Source organism: Dermacentor variabilis, chromosome 5 (genome assembly GCF_050947875.1).
Source record: "Dermacentor variabilis isolate Ectoservices chromosome 5, ASM5094787v1, whole genome shotgun sequence".
Lineage (NCBI taxonomy): Eukaryota > Metazoa > Arthropoda > Arachnida > Ixodida > Ixodidae > Dermacentor > Dermacentor variabilis.
This window is the reverse complement of record NC_134572.1, coordinates 106,411,864-106,434,356: the sequence shown is the minus strand read 5'-3', so window position 1 is coordinate 106,434,356 and position 22,493 is coordinate 106,411,864. Positions and strand designations below refer to the sequence as shown.

The window sequence follows — 22,493 nt, the reverse complement described above, 5'->3', positions numbered from 1 at the left end:
AAGAAAAGAGCAGATTGGGTGAGGGAAAAAACGCGAGTTAATGACATCTTAGTTGAAATCAAGAAAAAGAAATGGGCATGGGCAGGACATGTAATGAGGAGGGAAGATAACCGATGGTCATTAAGGGTTACGGACTGGATCCCAAGGGAAGGGAGGCGTAGCAGGGGGCGGCAGAAAGTTAGGTGGGCGGATGAGATTAAGAAGTTTGCAGGGACGGCATGGCCACAATTAGTACATGACCGGGGTTGTTGGAGAAGTATGGGAGAGGCCTTTGCCCTGCAGTGGGCGTAACCAGGCTGATGATGATGCTGATGATGATGATGACTGTCCCGAAATGCTTGCCTTTCAGGGGTGTGTTGAGGAATGGAAAGAGAAAGAAAGTCGCGGGGAGCCATGTCCGGGCTCTACGGGGTCTGGGGGACCTTTGGCACCCCTGCTTTAACTAAGTAGTCGGTGATGATGAAGGCACTGTGGGCCGGCTCATTATCATGGTGCAACTTCCAGTTGTCTGCGATGTCCGGCCGAATGCATTGAACCCTGCGTTTCATTCTTTTGAGGACTTCCACATAAAATTTGGTGTTCACAGTGGTTCCAGGCTCTACAAACTCGTGATGCAGCAGTTTGTGGATGTCAGAAAAAAAAAACGATGAGCATGATCATGATCTTTGATTTGCTCTACTTGGCTTTCTTCTGGCGATAGGACGAGTGCGTGTGCCACTCAGATGATTGCCTTCTGGTCTCTGGGTCGTATTCAAATACCTAAGTCTCGACACCTGTAGTGACGTTGTCCAAAAATTTTCGATCACGTTTGCACATGTCGAGGTTTTCTTGGCACGTTTTAACGCGGCGTGACTTTTTATCGTCAGTGAGCACTTTTGAAACCATTTTTGCGCACACATTCGGCATGCCGATATCGTTTGTAACGATTTCATGAACTTCAGTTTTTGGAATGTTTAGCGTGTCGGCCATTAAACGAGCACGTAATCGTGGGTCTGAGTTCAACAGTTCCCTCACTCGCGTCACATTGTCAGCTGTGGTGGTCGTGGATGACTGTCCGGCACGGTCGTCATCATCGACCTCTTCCTGGCCTTCCAAGAAGGCCTTGTGCCACCGAAACATTTGCCGATCGGACAGAGTATGTTCTGTGTCAGCAGTCTTGAGCATAGTAACAGTTCCAGCAGCGGTCTTGCCAAGTTTCACGCAAAACTTGATTGCAAATCTTTGTTCCAACGAGCGCTGCATTTTCACTTGCACAAGAATAAAAAACAACTCTCACGGACAGGCCCGTCCTCTCCGATGCATGGAGCACTGAGCGACGGAGCACTGCTTAGCTGAGTTCCCCCACTACCAGTTTCAATCGGTTAGACCACGCTCCGACGCACAGTCGCGTCACAATAAATTTACTGACATTGCTTTCAGGACAGACCCTGTGTATCATTTAAATCTACAGTATAAATTGGGCGCACAAGAGTACCTTCGCGACAAGGGAATACAAATTTTTTGTTCGAAGGCCAGTCATTTAAGCGAAGTACCATTTCTGCCCCGTGAAAACGTTCATCATCTGTGGCAAAATGTTCGCTTTCCAAGAGTAATAATTTTTTGTGGCTGTGTGATGTACGGAAGAGGCACACTCTTACGAAATCACTATATACATGCTAACTTAAGGGAACCATGCACTCAGTAGCAACGCTAGGTCGTTGCGCCGGTAAAACGGAGAAGATCGTACTTTCAAGGCAGCGTTCGTAGATGCTGTCACTTCAATAAATAGACATATGCTGGAATTGTCATCGCAGTAGTTGATACACAAGCAGCGCTCTTACGCGGAGAGAACGGTTCGCACGAACGTTTTTTTTTTTTTGTCAACCAGCGCGTATTTTGAAGCTGCGGCAGATGGGAGGGGCACTCGCGATGACGTCACGCTGTTTGCAAACAGGGGGAGATTTATTGTCGAAGAAATTACGACCCAAGATGCAAGGTGCACGTGTACATGTTTCCTCATTATAGTCATCTGTGCAAAACGTGCATATGTTCTATACCACGAGAAGATTTCACTTCTTAGCATTCGAAGATGACTAACGTCAAATCCTCTTTAATCTGGGTTAGTCCGCTCTATTTATATTGCGTTGTTCGCACAGCATTTATTCGGTATCTAAGAATGACCTCTAGCGAAAATAGTATCGTTTGTCGAGCAGAAACTCGTTACTTGCATTCAAGTAACCTTATTTGGAAGTTGTCGAACATCACTTCGCTCCCGGGGACATCATTCAAGGAGGTGTTACATTGATAAGTCAGGAGGGCGCATGGTAACTGCATCGTTGTCCGGCCCGCGTATTCGTCTTGAAGCAGTTCCATCGATATTCCCGAGCTGGCCTGTGTCCTTGCCATCGAAGCACATTCAGAAAGAGCCTAGAATCGAGACGAACGCGATTACAAGCAGCTGATCTCCAAAAGATGCGTGCTATTTCTTGCAAGGCGGCTCTCGAAGAGGAAGAAGCAGACGAGGTTATGTGCATCGCTGACCTAGCTCTCTTCTACAAAGGCAAGGATTCGAAATTCTGGCTCACTATTGAGAGCAACAAGCGTCTCATCTTTCTACCCATCGTAGAAAATGAAGCCCCTTGGTTAAAAGATTCCATCGCAGTAAAAAAAAAAGAGATAAAGAAATTCGAAGATTACATTCAAAGAACTGTAAATGCCACTGCTCAATCTAAGGCAAGAAAGGTCGAAACATTAAAAAAAATGCACTACCGAAAAAGATAAGCAATGAAGACGTTGCGTTGCATTTGTTTAATTATCTGTGCAATATTTACTCTCGCGAAAGCTCACCTGCTGAAAACAAAATGGTAACGCCGTCCATGCGCTTCCACTGTCTTTTTGTAATTTTCTAGAAGTAACCCTCACCGAAAATTTATTCACATCAACAAATGTAAATGGCGTGAATATGCTTTTTGAAGCAAAGTTACTGCGACGGTAAATACATGTAGTTCCTCCAGCACGGCGCCTAATCCATTCCGCGCGTTCGCCGCCACCCCTTGACGTCACGACGGCAATTCCGCGGCCTTCACTTGTTCTCAGAGGCAGACGAACACGTTGCGGCACCTATGTGTAGGAAGGCAAAGACTTGAAGAGCGTTTGATCGTTAGTAGACGTAGATGGCACTGCTTGCCGCTCTCTGTTGAGGCAGTAATCTGTAAAAGTTGTGGATGGTTTTACTTGCGTCCAACTTTCTCACAATTAACACGTCACAATTAACTAGCCGGATGTCATGGGTTACACAAAATCATACATAACGGTATTAACACTTCTTTCTCTCCTATTGTGTTTAGCAAAACAAACGCGATCTCTCTACCATGGCGCATTTTGATCTGAAGTACATGGTAGTGATATTTCATTTGTTTGAAGTTACAATAGATGGTTTAAAGTTTACCTTTGCCCATTTGTAATTACTGCTTCTTAAATAGTGAGTGCTACGTTATGGTGTTTTTCTCATAGCATCACGTTCTCCAAGTACTAGCAGCTCTTGCAATAACTGCTTGAATATAATGCAGTGGTCCCTCTTCCCAAGGTTACGGAGCAGTTAGGCTACGCGATCTGTGACCCATAACTCAGTGCCGCCTCTTTTTATTTTAGTTCCAAGCTTTTGCGATATATATGCTACGCATACTAGTAACTGGAGAACGCACCCGACCTAATAGGAACATAAATGTAGGCTCGTTAACGAGTTTTCCATCTCACGCCGCCTACGGAATTCCGGCGACGGCTTGTGAACGTTTCAATGTCCTTCGAGATTGCGGCATCCATTAATGCGGCGCCCCGGTGTGTCATGCTAGAAATCTCGGATGCCTTCGCATGTCAAGCGAAAAAAAAATTGTTTCGGAATCTAGCGAAGTCAGCCATGTAGCGCCATCTTCATTGGTGATCGGAAAACTGTTGTTGCACGCGATCGCCACCAACTACAGGGGCCACGAATGTCGCCGAGTGGTTATCGGAAGGACAGGTGAGAAATTTTTCGACTTGCCTCACAAGGTAACCGCGCAAGCTATGACAGCCTCCAACACGTACAATCGGGTTCAATGTACGATGCACCGATGCACCGGTGCTGTACGATGGCACCGACAAAAAAATTGGTTCACTAAGTACCAGTAAGTCGAACAGTACTTGCTTCTACAAATTTTCGTATACCTACGATAACGGTCACCATGCTGCAGCTCATTTTTAGTGTGACGGTATTTTTCTTCGGATTGAATTATCCTTTAATAGACAAATCGTAGATAAAGAGAGAAAAATGTTGGGGGATATTCGTAGGACGCAAACAGAGTAATATTCTGCGATATATTGTTGCGTAGGGACTCGAAACGCATGGACGTTTCATTTGGTTGGATGGTGGGTGTCAAGTAATGACGCAATTTGCTACAGAAAACCGATCGCGATGGCCGGTTATTTCTCTAACTATAAGAATTATTATTGGGGAGAAAGGAGGAGCGGGATTATTTGAGGAGTGAGACCATTCAAATACCTTTAACACTGCCTGAGGTACGCAGTTGAGGAAACCGATCACATTCAGACAGCAACACCGTACAGATAGCTCCCGTAGTAATTTGACACCGTTTCATCGCTGAGGAGTTTGGGTGAAAGTAACATGGCCTTTTCGACTGCAACAAGTAACGAGCTAGCATTTCTGCTGGTTACATTCTGAAGCCAGAGCAGAAGCACGCGTGAACTAATAATAAAAATATCTTGCAAGCACGCATTTATAAAGTGTGTATTTTTTTTCTGTGTTCTCGAATACCTAATCAACAACTATTCCATGTGAAAACTGATTTTGCTGTGCACTGAGACCATTGGGAGGATTGGGAGAGAACAATCAGCGAAAAAGCAATACGCTCTGTGGCTCCTCCGGGACTATGCTGAATTTATTTATTTATTTATTTACTTACTTACTTCAATATAGTGCCAGACTCAACGGGATTAGAGCAGGTGGGTCATATATAGTGGACAAATACAATTAAGAATAGCACAGATGGTAATGCAATGCTATTCTTAATGTTTCTAGAACTATGTGCCGTGAAAGTATAACGAATGACCATTACGACTATGACTATAATATAAACGGACGGCTACATGAAAAAAGCAATAATTTCAATGGTCAAGTTCAACAGGTGAAAAAGCGAGGCGGTGCGAAAATTTGCTTTTGTCACTATTTTAATCGTACACTTGCTCTCCAGAGCTGGTTATTTATTTTGCATATTTTTTACTTTCGCCCTCTACTTTTTTTACGAGACAATTGCGACATGTAACCCGTATGCTGCGGCTTAAGCGAACTGTTGGATATTCGTCGCCACGCAACACATGTAAACGAAACGCAGATGGTAAAAACATAGCTAGCGCATTATAACAAGTTTGTTGTCTTGAAGTCGAAATAAAACATCCTGGAAAGTCACTTAATCGTCCCTGACAATAAACTGTAGACTGCCCCGCCCGCGCGTGTACGTTTGTTGCGGGAAAAGATGAGCCTTTTTAAGGACGACATCAAGAGCACTGAGGGCATTGATATACTTGTGAGTGTTATGAAAGAAAAAAGAGAACCACGGACATTCTTATTTCTTGCTTTCCCGGACTTGTACGGAGTGTCGAGCGAAGGCGTCGCATCAGAGCTACCACAAGTAAAAGCAGCAGGGTGATCCAAAACACTGGGGTCAAAAGACTGGGGTTTCGTTTGTGTTATACTTCGAGCTGTCCTCGCATGATGCCTAGCAGACAAGTTTTAACCCTTTAACGGCCAGTTGTCGCGATCCTCATAGCATGGCACGTTTCACAGCAGGCACTCATGTTGAAGCACGTCTTCGTAGGTTCTTCGCCAGCACAGCTTGTGAAAAGGGGCCATTTATAGGGAGACGCGGTAAACACACTAATTCTTTCAACGATTATCTTATGTTGACAGTTCTCCAAGCCAAGTGCACCCATAGGCAATGTGTCCAGATCACCACTAATCTCTCGAACAGAATACTCATGCTTCCACAAGTTAAACGGAACCTGACCAGAAAGACACTATAATTAAAGCAGTCGAAAGAACAGTGAAGTTTACCTCGTATCTAAGCAGAGTAGGTCGAACTAAGTGTAAAAATTAAGCCGTCTTCTTTGAGCCTTGGCTGGATTCTCTCTTGAACATGAGTGCTAAGCAGTATGTCATTATGTAGGCGTGAGAGCTGCATAATAAAACCTGCTGAAGATTGGCAGGGGTGTGTTTTTGCTACCTAATTGACCTCCTTTGTCACATTCGACATGTAGGCTCTGCCACGTTTTTCAAAGAAAACGTTTTCCGAGTATGTAAGCGCTCATAGAAGCCTTGTTTTAGTACGAAGAAGAAAAGGTGATTATTTCAATAATAGACACATGCGATAGGCATCACAGCAGACACTTTCACCATTAAAAGAGAAAAAAAAATTTGCAGGTTACCTTGTATTCAATAGCAGTACTAAGCTTCGCCTAAGTGTAGAGTCGTCTCGACAAACAAAATGTGAGAAACCCCGCTATTCTTCTCTGTGAATCAGTGTTTCTCCGCTCTTACAACAGATGTCGCGCCACTCCCATGCTTTTTAGGGAACCTTCATACGCACGCTTAAGAGCGCGTGTGCATATAAGCGTTTGAATGCTTCCTAATCTTTTCTTTGCATCATGCTCGGGTGCTGTAAAGCGTGGCTGTGGGGAACTCCTGAAAAATTTCGACCACCCAGGGGTCTTTATCGTGCACTGAAATGTAAGCGCAAGAGAATTTTTGCCTTCGCCCCACTCACAGCCCCGTACACACGCACATACAAACACACGAGGCCGCAGACTTAATTCCCCAGTGCACAGGGTTGATTCCGACAGGGTTGGAATGCAAAATGCTGGTATACATAGATATAGATGCACATTTAAGAACATCATGTCGGTGGTAAAAATTGAACCGGAGCGCTCCACTGCGGCTTCCCCAATAACCCTATCGTTTCGGGGGGTTAATAAACCCCACTGCGCAAGCGAGGGCCGACTCCTCAGGCCCTGCACTTAAATTTCGTCGTGTACGATAAGCCCTAATCCATGTTTGATATCCATTTGCTGCAAAAACAGCTAGCCTGAGGCTACGAGAATATTTTCCATTAAGTACTTTGCAAAACAGTACCATTAATTTGACTACAGCTATGTGCGTGCTATCGTGTCCTCTGCCTCCCTCTTGATGGGAAACCAAACCCGAGCGTAAAAAATATTATTGTTAAAATTATGATTAAGTTAGCGAAATTGCAAACGTTCATAATGTTTATTCTTCAAAAAAAAGTTTGTGAATGCTCTGGTATTTGTGAAAGAGAAGATAATTATTATTACCATTTTTTTTACTAAGAGTCAAGGTGTCAATTTTTCAGTCACCACGTGCGGAACGCTAGTAAAGGCTTAAATAAGCCATCATACAAAGCATAAACTGTGTGCTTCTGGCTAGGTGTGAAACATAGAGGTACCGCAGGTTGAGAATGAATTTGAGGAGAAGAAGAAGAAGAAGCGCTTGTTCCTTCTGTGTTGCCTGGATCGTCCGCCGCCTGAATATGCATTTCAGTAACAACCAACAAAGTAAGTCACGCAAATTCTATCTTATAGTCGTATGAATTTTTTAGCATAGCATCCTGTAAGAACACTGAGCGTTCGCTAACGTTCACGCATGATATATGTGCCTCCAGGCAATGCAGTGCATCAGAAATTGTTCCTGGTGCAATTTTTAGTGGTGCAAGGAATTGTCGTTTCGCTATGTAGGCAACACAGCCTCAGCCACGTTTGCGGAATGCTGATTTCATGTGACTGCGAAATGCAAGGTACTACCGCAGAAAGGCTGAACCCCTAGTAAATGTAGGCTAGTTTAGAGCGGTTTACATGCAGGAAACATAATTCTACGGGAAACGTTCGATGGCTGCGTGGGAAAATTTCTTGATTGAGACTACACAGGAAAAACATTTTGCGCCTTCTAAATGCTGAATTGTTTCCTATTGCTAACAACCATACACTTGAGGCTCTATTTCCTTTTGCTGCACACGAGAGCAAGCTACCTGCAATAATTGAAACCACAGTTGAAAACCGTGTACTAATTCTGACCAGGTGGTTAGTACTAATATATCTGAAGCGAAAGTTCAACAGTGATATATGAAAGTTTATTTAACGCAGTTTTCTGGGCCGTCTGTTTACTGTTTCGCGATATTTTCGTGTCGTCATTTTTACTTGCCACAATATGTCACCAAAAGTTTCATTTTACACCATCAGCTATCGAATCTTTTCTGACAGGGCTAGGACGATGACCATGAGACAAAGCTACTCAAAAGGTGCAGCGCGTTTTGCACAGAGACAAAGAAACACAAACCACATCACAAGCGCCGATGTGTTTGTGTTTTTTTTTCTGCGTCTCAGTCGCGCTGCGCCTTTTCAATAGCTGTGGTACAACTCGTCCAAATCAAAGTTTCAAGAGACAAAGCTTTCGCCAAAGCCTATGGACACCCATGGCCAGCTCGTTTCAGGTTGCCGCGCTGACATTGGGCTTCGGCTTTCCTCAAGGGATTTAGGCATTTCAACACTAGATTTACATTTGTGAATGAGTGAATAAGCAGACGCAGATCCACATACTGCTATCTGGCATGTGGGTTAAGGTGAATGTTTTTTTTTTGTATGGCGGAGACACTGAATTTTTTAAAGAGTGGGCCGCTGGATGAGTGATTTCCTTGCTTATCGTTACTTTCTTTCCTTTTCATAACGCGCATTTTCATAACGCGCTGCTACCCGCCATGGTTGCTCAGTGGCTATGGTGTTGGGCTGCTGAGCACGAGGTCGCGGGATTGAATCCCGGCCACGGCGGCCGCGCTTTGATAGGGGCGAAAGCACCCGTGTGTTTAGATTTAGGTGCACTTTAGAGAACCCCAGGTGATCGAAATTTCTGGAGTCCCCCACAACGGCGTGCCTCATAATCAGAAAGTGATTTTGGCACGTAAAACCCCATAATTTTTTTAATAACGCGCTGCTGTGGCCTATCGTCGTAGGCGGAAGGCTTCTCGTACGGAGTCCAGCCGCACGCACAGACTCCTGGCTAGAGTCCTCGTCTTCGTCCGGTTGGTCTCCCCCCTGGGATCCTTGGAATGGGCTGCTTCCCATTAGCGCCCAGGCCTTGACACCTGGCCCGGAAGGTGACGCAGCTCGAGGACGTCCAGGGCGTCAGGTATGCGACAGCAAGCATGGGACGCGCGCGACCAGCGGCGCCATGCTAGAGTATTTCGCGGTAATTAGTGCCACATGCTTGCCTTGTATAGTAGAGGTGTCTGTAAAGCCTAAATTATGCAGAGCTTAGGCCAGAACTAAGACTATCGACAATGGTGCCACAAGCAACGTGTCGGAACTACATTTTTTTTTTTCGTTCTGGTTTTAGTTTCGTTCCACTGAAATAGTTCCGTTAAGGTGCTGCTCCAGAACGAAAAACCAAAAAAAGATCCGTAACGGTTCAGAACGGTTTCGTTCGCATGCAAAAATTTTCGAAGCAAAGCAACGATAAAAAAAGTAGTAGTTATGTTTCTCAATAAGTGAATTGAGAATTCAGAGATGATGCTCATTGCCTCGAATCAAGGCACGGATGATGATCTGATAAGCAGCACCTTATCGAGTGTACTCGCCGAAATGTGAGACTGCTGTTCCGATAAAACAAACTAGAGTGAACGATAAAACTTATGTCGTAGAAAACGAAACGATAAGCTCTTCAGTGTGCAAGCCCTGGGTTTTTTTACGATGCCGATCTGTTTGTGCACCGAGCGGCAGGCTTAGATCAGTGGAGCCTTCCACCTGATATCGCTCGGGCTATCCCTGCCTGAGATACGCGCTCATTCGGACTCCTGAGGTACGCGCTAATACTCACTTAGCCTGACTTCGGTGGCTCCGAATAGCCGACTTTCCCCTTGAACTGAAAACCAATAAAAGAATATTTCGGTTTCACTCCGAAACAGAATAATGAATGACGTTTCGGTTATGTTATCGTTTCGGTCAAAAATATTGTTTTGTTCTTTCGTTTTTCATTTTTGTTTTCGTTCGGCACTAACACACTCACCATAAGGCATCTCTTGCGTATAGCAAATACGTGGGAAGCCATGCACGCCTCCACTAGCACCGCAGGAAGCAGAGCCAGCGTAGGTCCAACCTGTGACCACGTTGGTATCCTGCTTTAGTGCTTCCTGGGTAATGACCTTACACCGTAGGCGATAAACAGAGCCGCGGAAGAATTTGTATTCGCAACTCTAATTTTTGCCGGAATAGGTACTTCCATGCGTCTCGCGACCAGTCTCTTCTTCCAGTTGAGTCATTTCACTCAGAGCGCGGTTTCCCTGATAAATATTTGTTCTTTGATTTTGATGTCATATACAGCATTTACATATGAAATACGAAAGATCGGGATCAGTTATGCCAACGACTAGATGCGATAGGTGCAGTGAAACCTGATTAAATCAAGCAGGCTAGGTCACTATTTGTCGTCGCCCCATTGTAAAAGAGATGCCAATAAACATCATCATTATCATCAGGTTGGCAAGCTGAGTTTCAGCGCTGGTTCCCTATGTGACGTTATTTGCTTTGCGCAGTCCAGACTCATCCTGGTACCGGCGGCGGTAGTGGTGTTCCTGATGGTCTCGTCCATCGTGGCCTCGCTATTGTTTGGCTCTCTGTTGGGAAGCCGTGCCGCGATGCCGATCGAAACTTCAGAGAGCGGCGCCGAAGCTGTGACCGGGGGAACTCACGTCAACACTCTCGATGCTCGCCTGTTATCTACCACAGAGGACAACGCCCAAGAGAACGGTACCAGCTGGGTGATCGGCGACCCGGAACCGTGGCGTCGAAGATCTCGCGCCCGTGGCCCATCATGACTGACGGTTAACGCTTAATTATAATACTTTTGACTTCATTGTATTAAAAAGACAATGCTTAGTTTGGTTCACCTTTGCTGGCTCCAGTATAGGCCGGTTCGTTCCAATTTTTAGAGAAATAAACGGCGGAAGGAATCAGAATGTTTGCTCTTGGTGATTTGCTACAGCGAGATTCAGTATCATACAATGTATTCATCTTGAGCACGGAGTTATTTGCGTTCTAGTGGAACATCAACCACTACGTGAAGTCAACGTATTGTGAGTGGGTACTTGTAAGAAGATCACATCGGTCGAATGAAAACGGGCTTGCGTGGCTCTTAAGGGGCCCTGAACCACCCCTCGGGCTTGGTGAAATAACATAGTCTGCGGGTAGCATACGCTGTGGTGAACATCTTAGCCAAGTTCTGCTGTCGTACGCGGCCCGTGGAGATCGCAAAGGGAGCGTGAAGTCACCTTTTTCTCAAGCGCTCTCCTTTCAAAAACCCCATGCTCCTCGCTCTTTTCTGTGTGCTTCATTTGTCATAAAGCACACTCCAATACGCGGCTGCTATTTGTCGCTGCACTCGGCTACGCCGCGGCCGCCGCGAGGTGCCGCCATGAGTCCAGTGGCTAAGCGCACTGCGGCTCTCTGAGGACAGCTGCGTTTGGCTTACGTTTAGCGCGGCATAGGCACCAAAGCGGAAATTCGAACTGCGCGCCACGGTGACGTATCGCCGTAGCCTTCGCAGTGCAAGGCAATGGAGGAGGAAGGGGAGCACAGCTGGAGACCGTCTTTGATTGCCGATAACTCCGCTTCTGCTGAACGCATTCAAATACTTTTTGCGGCAAAATGGTTCTGAAATAGCCTATCTTCACTTCAAATGTCTTTCACCACTTCGATATAAAGTGGTTTAGGGCCCCTGTAATTTTGCTTTTTGTTGATGGCAGTGAAGGTAGTGTTGAATAATCGTGTCAAGGATAGTAGAGCTACATTAAAGTGAGCTAAAATGTTCAAGGTATTACCGGGATTGTAAGAAATGTGTTAAAATGAGAGAAATACGAGAATGCGCGGGCGTGTTTAAATTTGACACAGAGTATCAGGAGTGCAATTTTTACCTAGTACCTTAATCACTTCTTTGTCACTGCATCCGTTTGAGTTATTAAGCCATATTGCCAATAAGCTTGTGCCCAATGGTTTGTAGTGCCCGTACTGTTTGTAAAGTGAACTGAATTCTGGGGGTTTTACGTGCTAAAACCACGATTTCGTTAGGAGGCACGCCGCCGTGAGGGATTCCGGATTAATTTTGACCGCCAGGGGATCTTTAACGTGCCCATAATAATACGCAGAACGCTGGCGTTTCTGCATTTCGCCCCGATAGAAACGTGAGTGCCACCGCGGGTGTTTGTATAGTGGCATCGCATGTTAAAAGTTGCAGCGCAGCGTCCAATAAAGGTATCCCATTTTTGACATACTAAAGCTGCTGCGAAGGTTTGATATAGCTATATTAGTGCGCTATGCCTGCACGAGCTTGCACAAAATACAAATCTGCATTGCGTCTGCCTAACCCGCCCACCTATACCATGAAATGGTTTTCCGTGCTTGCCAGACCGCGTCTAATATTGCACCACAAACTAATGTCGCGAACACCACCAACGTATCAGTCTTCATTTAAATGTCCACAAACTCCTAACGAAGCGCCGCTGCAAGTTACGTAAACCATGCACGTCTAAAGCATGCATAAACCATGACACTGAGTGCAGCGGTTATTCAGGTGAAAGCATCAAATGGCCCACTCAGGGAAAAAGACGACGTCTGTACCAGCGAAACGGTACCCAAAGTCCCACTGGCTGCGACGCCGGGACACGCGTGCGCGCCTCGACGGAGCAGAGCGGGCGCAAGGCTGCAAGCGCTGCAGCACCAGGGGTCGTGCGATGGTAGAGAGCATCGCAGCTACGCCACGTGACCCTCGTTCTCGGAAGCCGTTACGCGCGTTCTTACTCCGCGCAAGGTCTCGCCTGCGCTGTAACTTCGCCTCGGCTATCGCTATAAAGAAATAACGTATAAAAAGAAAGTCATTTCGAAAACAAAACGTTGGTGGTAGTGAATTTCGAACCTGTGATCCTACGCTCAGAAACCGAGTGCCTCACCCACTGGGCTAAACCAGTGCCTCCTAGATAGCAGGCGTGTGCGCTCTGATTCATGACATCATGCTACTTGGACCGAAATTTCGATTTCCAATCTCCTTCTAACGAAAGTGGTGGCGTCAAAATAACCAAGGCTTACTCGGGAGCGCCCCCATTAGATTCTATGGCAGTCGGATTGAAATGGATTGATATGGCGGTCGGATTGATATGGCAGTCGGACGTCACGGATTGAAATGCACCAGCCTTGCGCTATCTAGGAAGCGTTCCGTCTCAACGCGTTCACATCCCGCGAGAAGTTCATGACTCGAAGGAGCGCTCAGTGGCGTTCAACTTTGACATTAATGCTTTCGCTTTCACAGCTCATAAGAAGTGCTGAAGTGTCCTCGGCTATTTTTTTTTTTTTTGCAGAATCATAAGTACGATTCTTCAAATACTTTCTTTCCGACCTCTCATCGAACGATTAGCCACGGCAGTTACTTGGGTGGCACTCACATGCTCTTTACGAATAATACCGAAGACAATAACACACAGAAATTCGAGACAGCCACAGACTTAAACCGGAGGTGTGAAAGTCACGGAAACAAAACAAGTAATGACACATCGGCCACGAAGAGAGGCTGTTCGCGCAGCTGGTCACTCAGAGAGGCTGTAGAAGGGGAGGCCACTCGAACGGGCCCTGCGTGACCACGTCGGACTCGGGAGCATTGTCCGTTGCGACCACACCGCCGGCACCGGCACCGGGAACGACGGCGGCGTCGGTGTGACGCTCGGCGTTACTCGCGGTCAGCGGCGTGGCTGCCGAGTCGGAGGAGCCTGCGTGATGCACGGTGTGCTCCGCGCGCTCGGGGAACGAGTGCAGCGTGAGCGTGGCGGCTGCGACAATGACCAGGAACGTGAGGCACACGACCAGCTTCTTTTTGAACCGGTGGGGAAGGCGCTGCACGCAATAAAATTTTAAACAAGAATTGAGAGCTTGGAGGACGACAGCGTGCGCATGGTCGTTTCGCTGGGGGAGCGCTGCTGGTAATAAACGATTCCAGAGAAGGTGGCATCGGCAGAGTTACGCTGGGTACTGATAGCTCTCAATGACCTTGCAACAGAGTGCGGCTTACAGCGATCGCCTGTGGTCACTCAAACGTCTCAGACCCGTCGCACTCCTTAATGCTGCCATTTTTTTTATTCCTTGTCGTCTTTTCAAAATATTACGTTAGAATAAACAATGAGCAATCCAATGTGTGTTTGTGAAAGTATATACATATCTTTAGCATTTCTAGTGTTCTTCTTCTTTTATGGGGTTTTACGTGCCAAAACCGCTTTCTGATTATGAGGCACGCCGTAGTGGAAAACTCCGGAAATTTCGACCACCCAGGGTTCTTTAACGTCCACCTAAATCTAAGTACACGGGTGTTTTCGCATTTCGCCCCTACCGAAATGCGGCCGCCGTGGCCGGGATTCGATCCCGCGACCTCGTGCTCAGCAGCCCAACACCATAGCCACTGAGCAACCACGGCGGGCGCGTGTGCATTGAGTACGAACGAATAAACTGGACACACGAAGTGTGTAGCTTATTTGTTAGTGCACGATCACGTTCGGTGCTGTATCGTTGCATCAAGATGCCTCTGAACTTATTTCCACCACATAAGTTCTCCCGGTCTTTATCATGTTGACCTTGCATTTGTCTTAACGCGCGGCATTAGCAAAGATACAATACTAACGACATCTTTTCTAAAGTGCCTTGGAAGCATGAGTAATACAGCTTTGGCTTTGTGAATTGTGCGCGTACTAAGCAAAGTCACGTAAAGAAATAGCCATTCGTGTCCTACCGTTTAAAATACCTGTCTTCTAACATTCCTTGGGTCTACAGAGCATAAAGTTTGACTAGGGGCAAACCACCGCGCTACTGTCTTGTTTAGCTTAGGTTCCTGATTGGAAACCCATTATATGTCGGACAATTGCAACTGCACAGCGCGCAAGTTTTCTGCCCCGTTTTCAAACTAAAATTTGCTTGTGCCCCAATTAAAAATAAGCCATGTTAAATAGACGCTTTAATGTGGACATGGACAGCAATTTTCTGAAGGAAGTGATTTAAACAGTTCAACATGTGCCATGCAAGAGTTAAGGGTCCGAAAAGAAGGCTCAAAAGGGCACCTTCATATTACGATATAGGAAGCCTTTAAAGGGCAACTCCGGCGATTTTTCAATGTCTAGTGATCCTAATAACATTTTGAATATACATTCTCTTTTGCAGTCTAAACGACATGGCTGCAAGTGATTTAGTATTTCTGTAAATTAACTTCAAATATTGATTGCATTGCCGACTCCTGATTTTTTATTGGCCAGCCTGGGCTTGTGAAGTCGGAGACTGCATCGCCACTGTCGCTGATATCGCCGGTGTCTAGTTCGGAAAATATGTACAAGCTCCCGGTGGCGTCAGGAGACATCATTAGCTTCGCTTCTTTGGCATTAGCGCCACGTGTACTGCGTGTTTAGCACGCGTTCCGTGTGTTTACATTACGGTAGTGTACGATCTGATGTCAGCAACTTAGCGTAACGTCACAAGAAGCAGCTGCGTATCTCGGTTTCGGTATCTCGTTTGCTGGTTATTTAAAATTGTTGACGAATTTCTAAGAAAATTCAAACGCCCTACTGGTTACAGGACTGTAAATGCCGTTTGAAAATGACAATATCCTAATATGGCCAAGAAAAAAAAAAGCGCCGGAGTTGCCCTATAAGTGCAAAGTTAGTGTAATTCGAACGGGAATCGCACACATCATCTTTGAAGAAGCAAACGTGTTCCCTGTCAAAAGCTACAGTGAACGAGCGCGATATATTATTCATTCTATATACTTGCAAACGACAAAGATGTCATCAACAAGAACGATTGCATTCACAAACGCTTCGCTTTTTATTGCAGAGGGGTAGGTACTGAATGCAACTTTGAAGAGCACTGAAATGCAATATCATATTGAATCTGCGTTTCTTGTTCAGAACTAGAGTCTGTTGTGTTTACTTTCGTATTGTTGGGTGGCTGCCCGTTATATGTCAGGATAAACAATTATTCCTCTTATTTTAGCTGCCATACTTGGTTGTGCTTAAAAGAAAAAAACAGCGTGAAGGTTTGCTGGATCATACCTTACCACTTTATAAACTCGGCCTCTGTAGAATCATTCTACCGCCTATTTTTCTTTAGCAAGAACACACACTAAACTTCCTGATGAGTGCTCGCAGTTTTGTCATGTTTTCGTTTCTTCTATGTTTTAACTTGAGTATAAATAATTGTTGATCCCACGGTGCTGTGGGAATCGATGTAAGCGAAGCTTTCCGTGCTGGTTCCTTTGATTGATGATAATCAGCGGTGGTGCTGACGGCAAAAGCTTAATTTCTTCAACGTTCAGCCTAGCGCGAGATGGGTAAGTTGATGTTAAACCTTACCTTGTGGACAGCACTGCTGTTCATAGTAACATTCGTTACAGCGCAACGCAAGGCACGGACAAAAAGAAGGTATAAAACGAGGACACGGTGCTTTATACCTTCCTTTTGTCCGTGTCTTGTGTTGTGCTGTAACAAGCCTTACTACGAATCCTAACCAACTGGCTCAACTTGCCGTCGTGATGCAGCACTGCTGTTTGTCTGCGTAGTACACAGAACACGCAGGGAGAGGTGTTTGCTTAACGCGTTGTTGTGCGCCATATTTGAAGACCTCTGAGAGGGCTGGGCATTGTAATTGCTTTACATGGCACATGACATCGTGGTACAAGTATTAAACTTGAATTGGATTACGGGGCTGTACGTGCCCAAACCACAATCGGATTATAAGGCATGCCCTAGTAGCGCACTCCGGAATAATTTTGAAACCCTGATGTTATTTAACGTGTCCCAAAATCTAAATCCACGTGCGTTTTCTATTTCGCCCCCGTCGAAATGGGGATGCCGCGATTGGTATCAAATCCACGACCACTAGCAATGTCATAGCCGACAGGCCACCGCGGCGGGCACAGAAGTGCTGAATCGACGGTCGGCCGTTTCCGTAGTGTCATCTGGATCCTGCGGCACGCTTTAACTAATGCGGCTCTGCTTCTGCACACCCTGCGTAATTTGTCCGTTTGACATATATGCACATCGTGTAATTGTCATAACTAGCAGGGATGTACTGTACTGTACCTTGAACTTGAGCTTATCCAGTTTCACAGCAACCGCTGTCGTACAGTATAGTAGGGTTACCTTGCTTTCTCACGTCACCTCCATCCCGCCCCTCTTGTATGAAAACTGCCTCTTCTCCTCCCTCCTCTCTACAGTTCTATTACTTCCCCTCTGAACTCGCACGTTAGTAGAAAGGGAAGCGCTGCCGTTTCTGCAGTGCTTTTGAGGGGAGTCACGGATAATTATAGCTATCAAGAGGCTAATGTGGCGATGCTCAAGGAGCTCCACAGGGCATTGTGCACAGCCGACGCGGTGGCATCCAAACGAGTCTCTCGCGTCGCTTTTCCTCTCTGACTCGCTCATGTCATGTATACTAACACTCTGCACCACCACCCGACGCGGTGTGCCATACAGCAGCAGCAGCAGTGGGAAAGTCGAAGAAAGAGGCAAAGAAAGCTTCGCTTTAATAAAGAAACATTATAATGGGTAAACGTATTGTAAGAGAAAGAGAGACAAATGGGGTGAGAAAGGCAGGGAGATTAAACGCACTGCAAACAACACGTGATAAATGAGAAAGCGCTGCAGTGCTTGCTACTCTCACCTGCTGGTTAGGCACCTGCAGGACAACCTCGGCGTGATCAGCCTCCTGGACGCGTATGTCTTGCACACGCCCTCCGTCGGGCACCGCGCCGTCAGCCGGAGGGTCCTGTGCCTGCATTGACCTGGTGCAAGGGTTGGTTGGTTGCTCCTTGGTCGAATGGCGCAATTACTGATCTCTACTTTAAGGGCACAGATCAGTGGGTGCTATCCACTATGGCGGAGAGGCCAAGAATCATGTGTTATGCAGATGATGACGATTATTTCCATAATATGGCACGTACCCGCAGCGAGAAATGGCCAAGAATCTGGCGGTACGTTTAAAATGCAACAAGAATGACTGAATGAATGAATGAATGAATGAATGAATGAATGAATGAATGAATGAAAGGCAGCCAAACTGCTAAAGAAAGGAAAGAGAAGGTAAAGTATGCAGAATTTCATGCACCCCAAGTTAATTTTCTACAAACTCTTCTCTATCCGTTGGATGATACAATCAAAGCGGTAAAGCCCATTTGCGACGAACAAAATTCTATTCGCATACAATTTGACGATATTTTTCCAAGTAAGGCAGAACACCTACGTTTCCGCATGTCAAGTGCTAATCTACCGGATTATTTATGGAAATCATGAACAAATGTAGACCTAGTGCCATGGTGCCATGGTGCCTTGGTGCCATGGTGCCTTGGTGCCATGCAGAACGAAGAAAAATGTGGTACTGGTATATTTAGCCTTATTCTCGATTGGTCATTTTCCCTGCGGCTTCCACACTTGGTACCAATCTTTCTTGTAGAGTATAATGGTAGTACTGGCCCTTCATAAATTAAGGCCATCAATAGAATATATAGTATCTGTAACTGATCATTTGCCCTTGTGTACTTCACTCACAGCACCTAATGAATTTAGGGTTTTGCGAGCATTTAAATCAATCGTACCTCAGCACTTAACTAAGATCTATTTATTGTGGATATCTGGGCATACAGGCCTAGTTCTAAATGAAACGCTAGATTCGTGGCGAATCTACCGTTGGCCCAGTCATTCAAATTCTCCCTACATCAACCTTGATCATGGCTGCAAGATTTCGGTCGCAAATGGTGCTGCGAGAATTCTCCTTTCAATGTACAACAAATTCCTCTGATTTTAAACACCTAATGCACCCTTGTAAAAATAATTCATGTCAATAGAGAAAAATTGAAGTAACCACTAGTAGGCTGCGCTGTCGCTTACGTTCTTTAAATATTTATTTATACAGGACTGCCCTCGCACCCTTCCCGATTTGTCATAGGTGTATAGAGAAGATGAGGCTATAGAACATATGTTTAATTTCTTATCGGCGACCTGTTAGCTCAAAAAAATAAACTTTAGAAACACCGCTCCGCCTTCATGACTTACATTTAACTATTCAAAATGTACTATCTTTGCGTGCCCCTACACTTCGACATAGCTAAAAGAAATTTAGCGCTGCCATCCAAGATTTTCTCTTAGGATCAATGCTATTTAAACTGACAAAAGAACATTTTAAGGCTAGTTTTCTTTCACGTTTGACTTGTTTTTTTTTTAAATATCATCATGGCAGGCTGTCGATTCTGTCTTTCGATTCTAACTTAGGTATTAGAAAATTTTGACCTCTTAGTTTGCACTTTCACCTACCCTATTCTAGGGCAATCCCCCAGAGCGTGTACTTGCCAGTATATTTAAAGTGTCTACATATACTTCTGCCTGAAAATCAAGTTTGCAATAAAACATAAATATAGACATTTTAAGTGTATACCGCGTTTGAAGTGCGTACCGGCGATACCCTAGCGGGACAAGACGCTCTCGTCCAGCAAGTACGTCGAGCAACCATGGCCAGTGGTGTCCTGGAATGAAGACACCACCCACTCGACCTCAAGAGCAACGACCTCGATGGTCCAACTGAATGTTTTCTGTCTCTCTCTGGGAGTCACGTCCATCCACACTTTATTGTAATCCTTGAAGGTATTCTATCGCAATAAGGCAGCGTGACTAAATGTGACCGGAAACCGAGAAGAACTGGAATTATATCTATGGTCCTGAAAACAAACAGGATAAGCTTCGTATGCTTCCTGAACGTTCTCTAGTTAGGTAAGCAACTTTCATGGTAATAATCCGAACACAATGATCCCCCTCTCTTACGATTAAGGTAGCGCATCTTACGATGCGCTACCTTAATCTGAACAGCAGGTTGCCATTATCTTTCAAGTAAAAAGTGTATAACTGCTGTGTCTTACCAATACTCACGTACTGGGAAGAAACCTGGAGGCTTACGGAAAGGGTTCTACTTACATTGAGGACAACGCAACGAGCTACGGAAAGAAGAATGATGGGTGTAACGTTAAGGGATAAGAAAAGAGCAGATTAAGTGAGGGAACAAATGCGAGTCCATATCTTAATTGAAATCAAGAAAAAGAAATGGGGGGGGGGGGGCATGGCAGGACATGTAATGAGGAGGGAAGATAACCGATGGTCATTAAGGTTTATGGACTGGATTCCAAGGGAAGGGAAGCGTAGCAGGGGGCGGCCCAAAGTTAGGTGGGCGGATGAGATTAAAACGTTTCCAGGGACAACATGGCCTCAATTAGCACATGACCGGGGTAGTTCGAGAGCTATGGGAGAGGACTTTGCCTTGCAGTGGGCGTAACCAGGCTTATGATGATGATGATGATGATGATGATGATGATGATGATGATGATAACCTTAATATGTCGTGCGCATTTCACGCTGAACGCACCGCTTTGGCAATAATTCTTGTGGTACAAGAACACACGTTTGTTCGTAGAAACGTCATTCGTCCTGGACAAATGAAACCAGAGAAAACGGTACTTAGGAATTTGTGGACATAAAACACAGTTGATACATTGTTAAAATAGAAAAAGAAAAGATAACATTGATGTCCCGTGCACGTGGCATTGAGTGGTCAGGTTGTCTCCGCGGGGACGATGGTTTCCTGCTCGTCGAGGAAGTCAGCGCCACTGCTGGTCTCTGGCTCCGTGTCGTCCAGCCTCGGCGGATTATCGGTGGTCACGTTGGCCGCGTCCTGAACCGTGCTCGATGTGTCGGCTGGCGACTCGGACGAGTTATTGATCGCCTCCAGGGCGTAGAAGCTGGCCACCGCGGACAGGGTGATGACCACCAGCGCCACGCTGAAGATGCAGGCAAGGCTGGTGCTGGGGGTGCTCGCCTGCACGAACGCAATGCGTCCAAGAACCCTTGGTGTCAGCAATTCAGACTGGAACACTTACATGTGCGCACGATTCTTGGTAACACGCTTTGCCGGTCTCAAGATATTTTTGCCTGGGAAAATGGAGTGTGTAGTACCAATTCTATCATAAACTATTATCTGGTCACGAATAGGGAGTCGCGCTTGTTGATGCCGTGCTTTCAAGGACGCCAAGTAAGGTTAGAAACCTTAGCAAGTCACCGTTCAGAAGCGCTTCAGCATCGCTCGTAAAGCAGAGATGCTGCGGTGCTCCCTATGGCAAAAGCGGTGAAGAATGCATACCGTGCTCCGATAGGGCCGGTATGAGGTATTCTTAACGGGAAGGCTCTGGAGACAGCTATTTGACTACAATGCAACAGCTTGCCCTCTAAATACGAGCGGGTAAGATTGTCAATTTTTCTCTACAGAACCGTGGACAGCTTCAAAAGGAATTTATCCTTGAGATGCGACCGGCATGTTTTGCTGGATGCAACTTAGGGCTCCATAATTTTTCTTAATGAAGGCTTTATTACGGCGTCTACGTGGAACTGCTACCAGGAACGCAGTTGCCGTGGGCTCCATTACTAAACACGCCGCATGCTGTTGTAACGTCGCCGTGATTCTTTCAGATCTTTTTATTTATCTTTTATACACACCAAACAACAGCAGACGCCAGGGGATGAGATAACGTGGGACAGCCCACCAATAACAAAAGTTGAGTCACTTTAGCCTAGGCTAAACAGGCCAAAACGAGTTAATGACATCTTAGTTGAAATCAAGAAAAAGAAATGGGGGGGGGGGGCACGGGCAAGACATGTAATGAGGAGGGAAGATAACCGATGGTCATTAAGGGTTATGGAATGGATTCCAAAGGAAGGGGAGCCTAGCAGGGGTCGGCAGAAAGTTAGGTGGGTGGATGAGATTAGGAAGTTTGAAGGGACGACATGGCCACCATTAGTACATGACCGGGGTAGTTGGAGAAGTATGGGAGAAGCTTTTTTCCTGTAGTAGGCGTAACCAGGCTGATGATGATGAAACAGGCTGAAGGCGAAAGCCTATGCACTCGCGAGACATTCATTAAATTACTTGGCATTCTCATTCGAATACATTGTTACTTTCTATTACTTGTTTTCTCCCACCAATGGTAGAGGGTTCGAGTGCCTTATTTAACTGCATCTTAACGAGCTGTCCCTCAAATAATTTCGTCTTTATTAACGCCAAAAGTCGTGGGTACCATTATCAATGGTGGCACCATCGATTTTGGTGTCGTTGAATTTTGGTCCCCTCAAAGGTCGAGGGTTCTACTCCCACCAAAGGTCATGGGTTCGACTCCTACCAATGGTCGTGTGTTCAAGCATCAATGGTGGCACCAACAATTTTGGTGCCATTGAATTGTGGTCCCATCAAAGGTCGAGCGCTCGATGTCGTGGGTTCTAGTGCCTCAATTAACATTGCCTTAACAGGAATGGTCGTAGGTTTGACTCCTGCAAAAGGCTGTGGGTTCGAGT

General features: G+C 45.8%; 1 protein-coding gene across 1 annotated transcript in view; it reads left to right on the top strand.

Annotated features, from left to right (window-relative positions):
- The window catches only part of LOC142583616 (uncharacterized), a 207,280-nt gene extending 196,239 nt beyond the window's left edge, over positions 1-11,041 (top strand). Inside the window, exons 3-4 of the mRNA XM_075694106.1 lie at positions 9,048-9,223; positions 10,626-11,041. Of these exons, the coding sequence (XP_075550221.1) occupies positions 9,048-9,223; positions 10,626-10,907 (458 nt within the window). The 3' untranslated portion in view covers positions 10,908-11,041. The remainder of the gene's footprint in view (positions 1-9,047; positions 9,224-10,625) is intronic.
- The last annotated feature ends 11,452 nt before the right edge of the window (positions 11,042-22,493 follow it).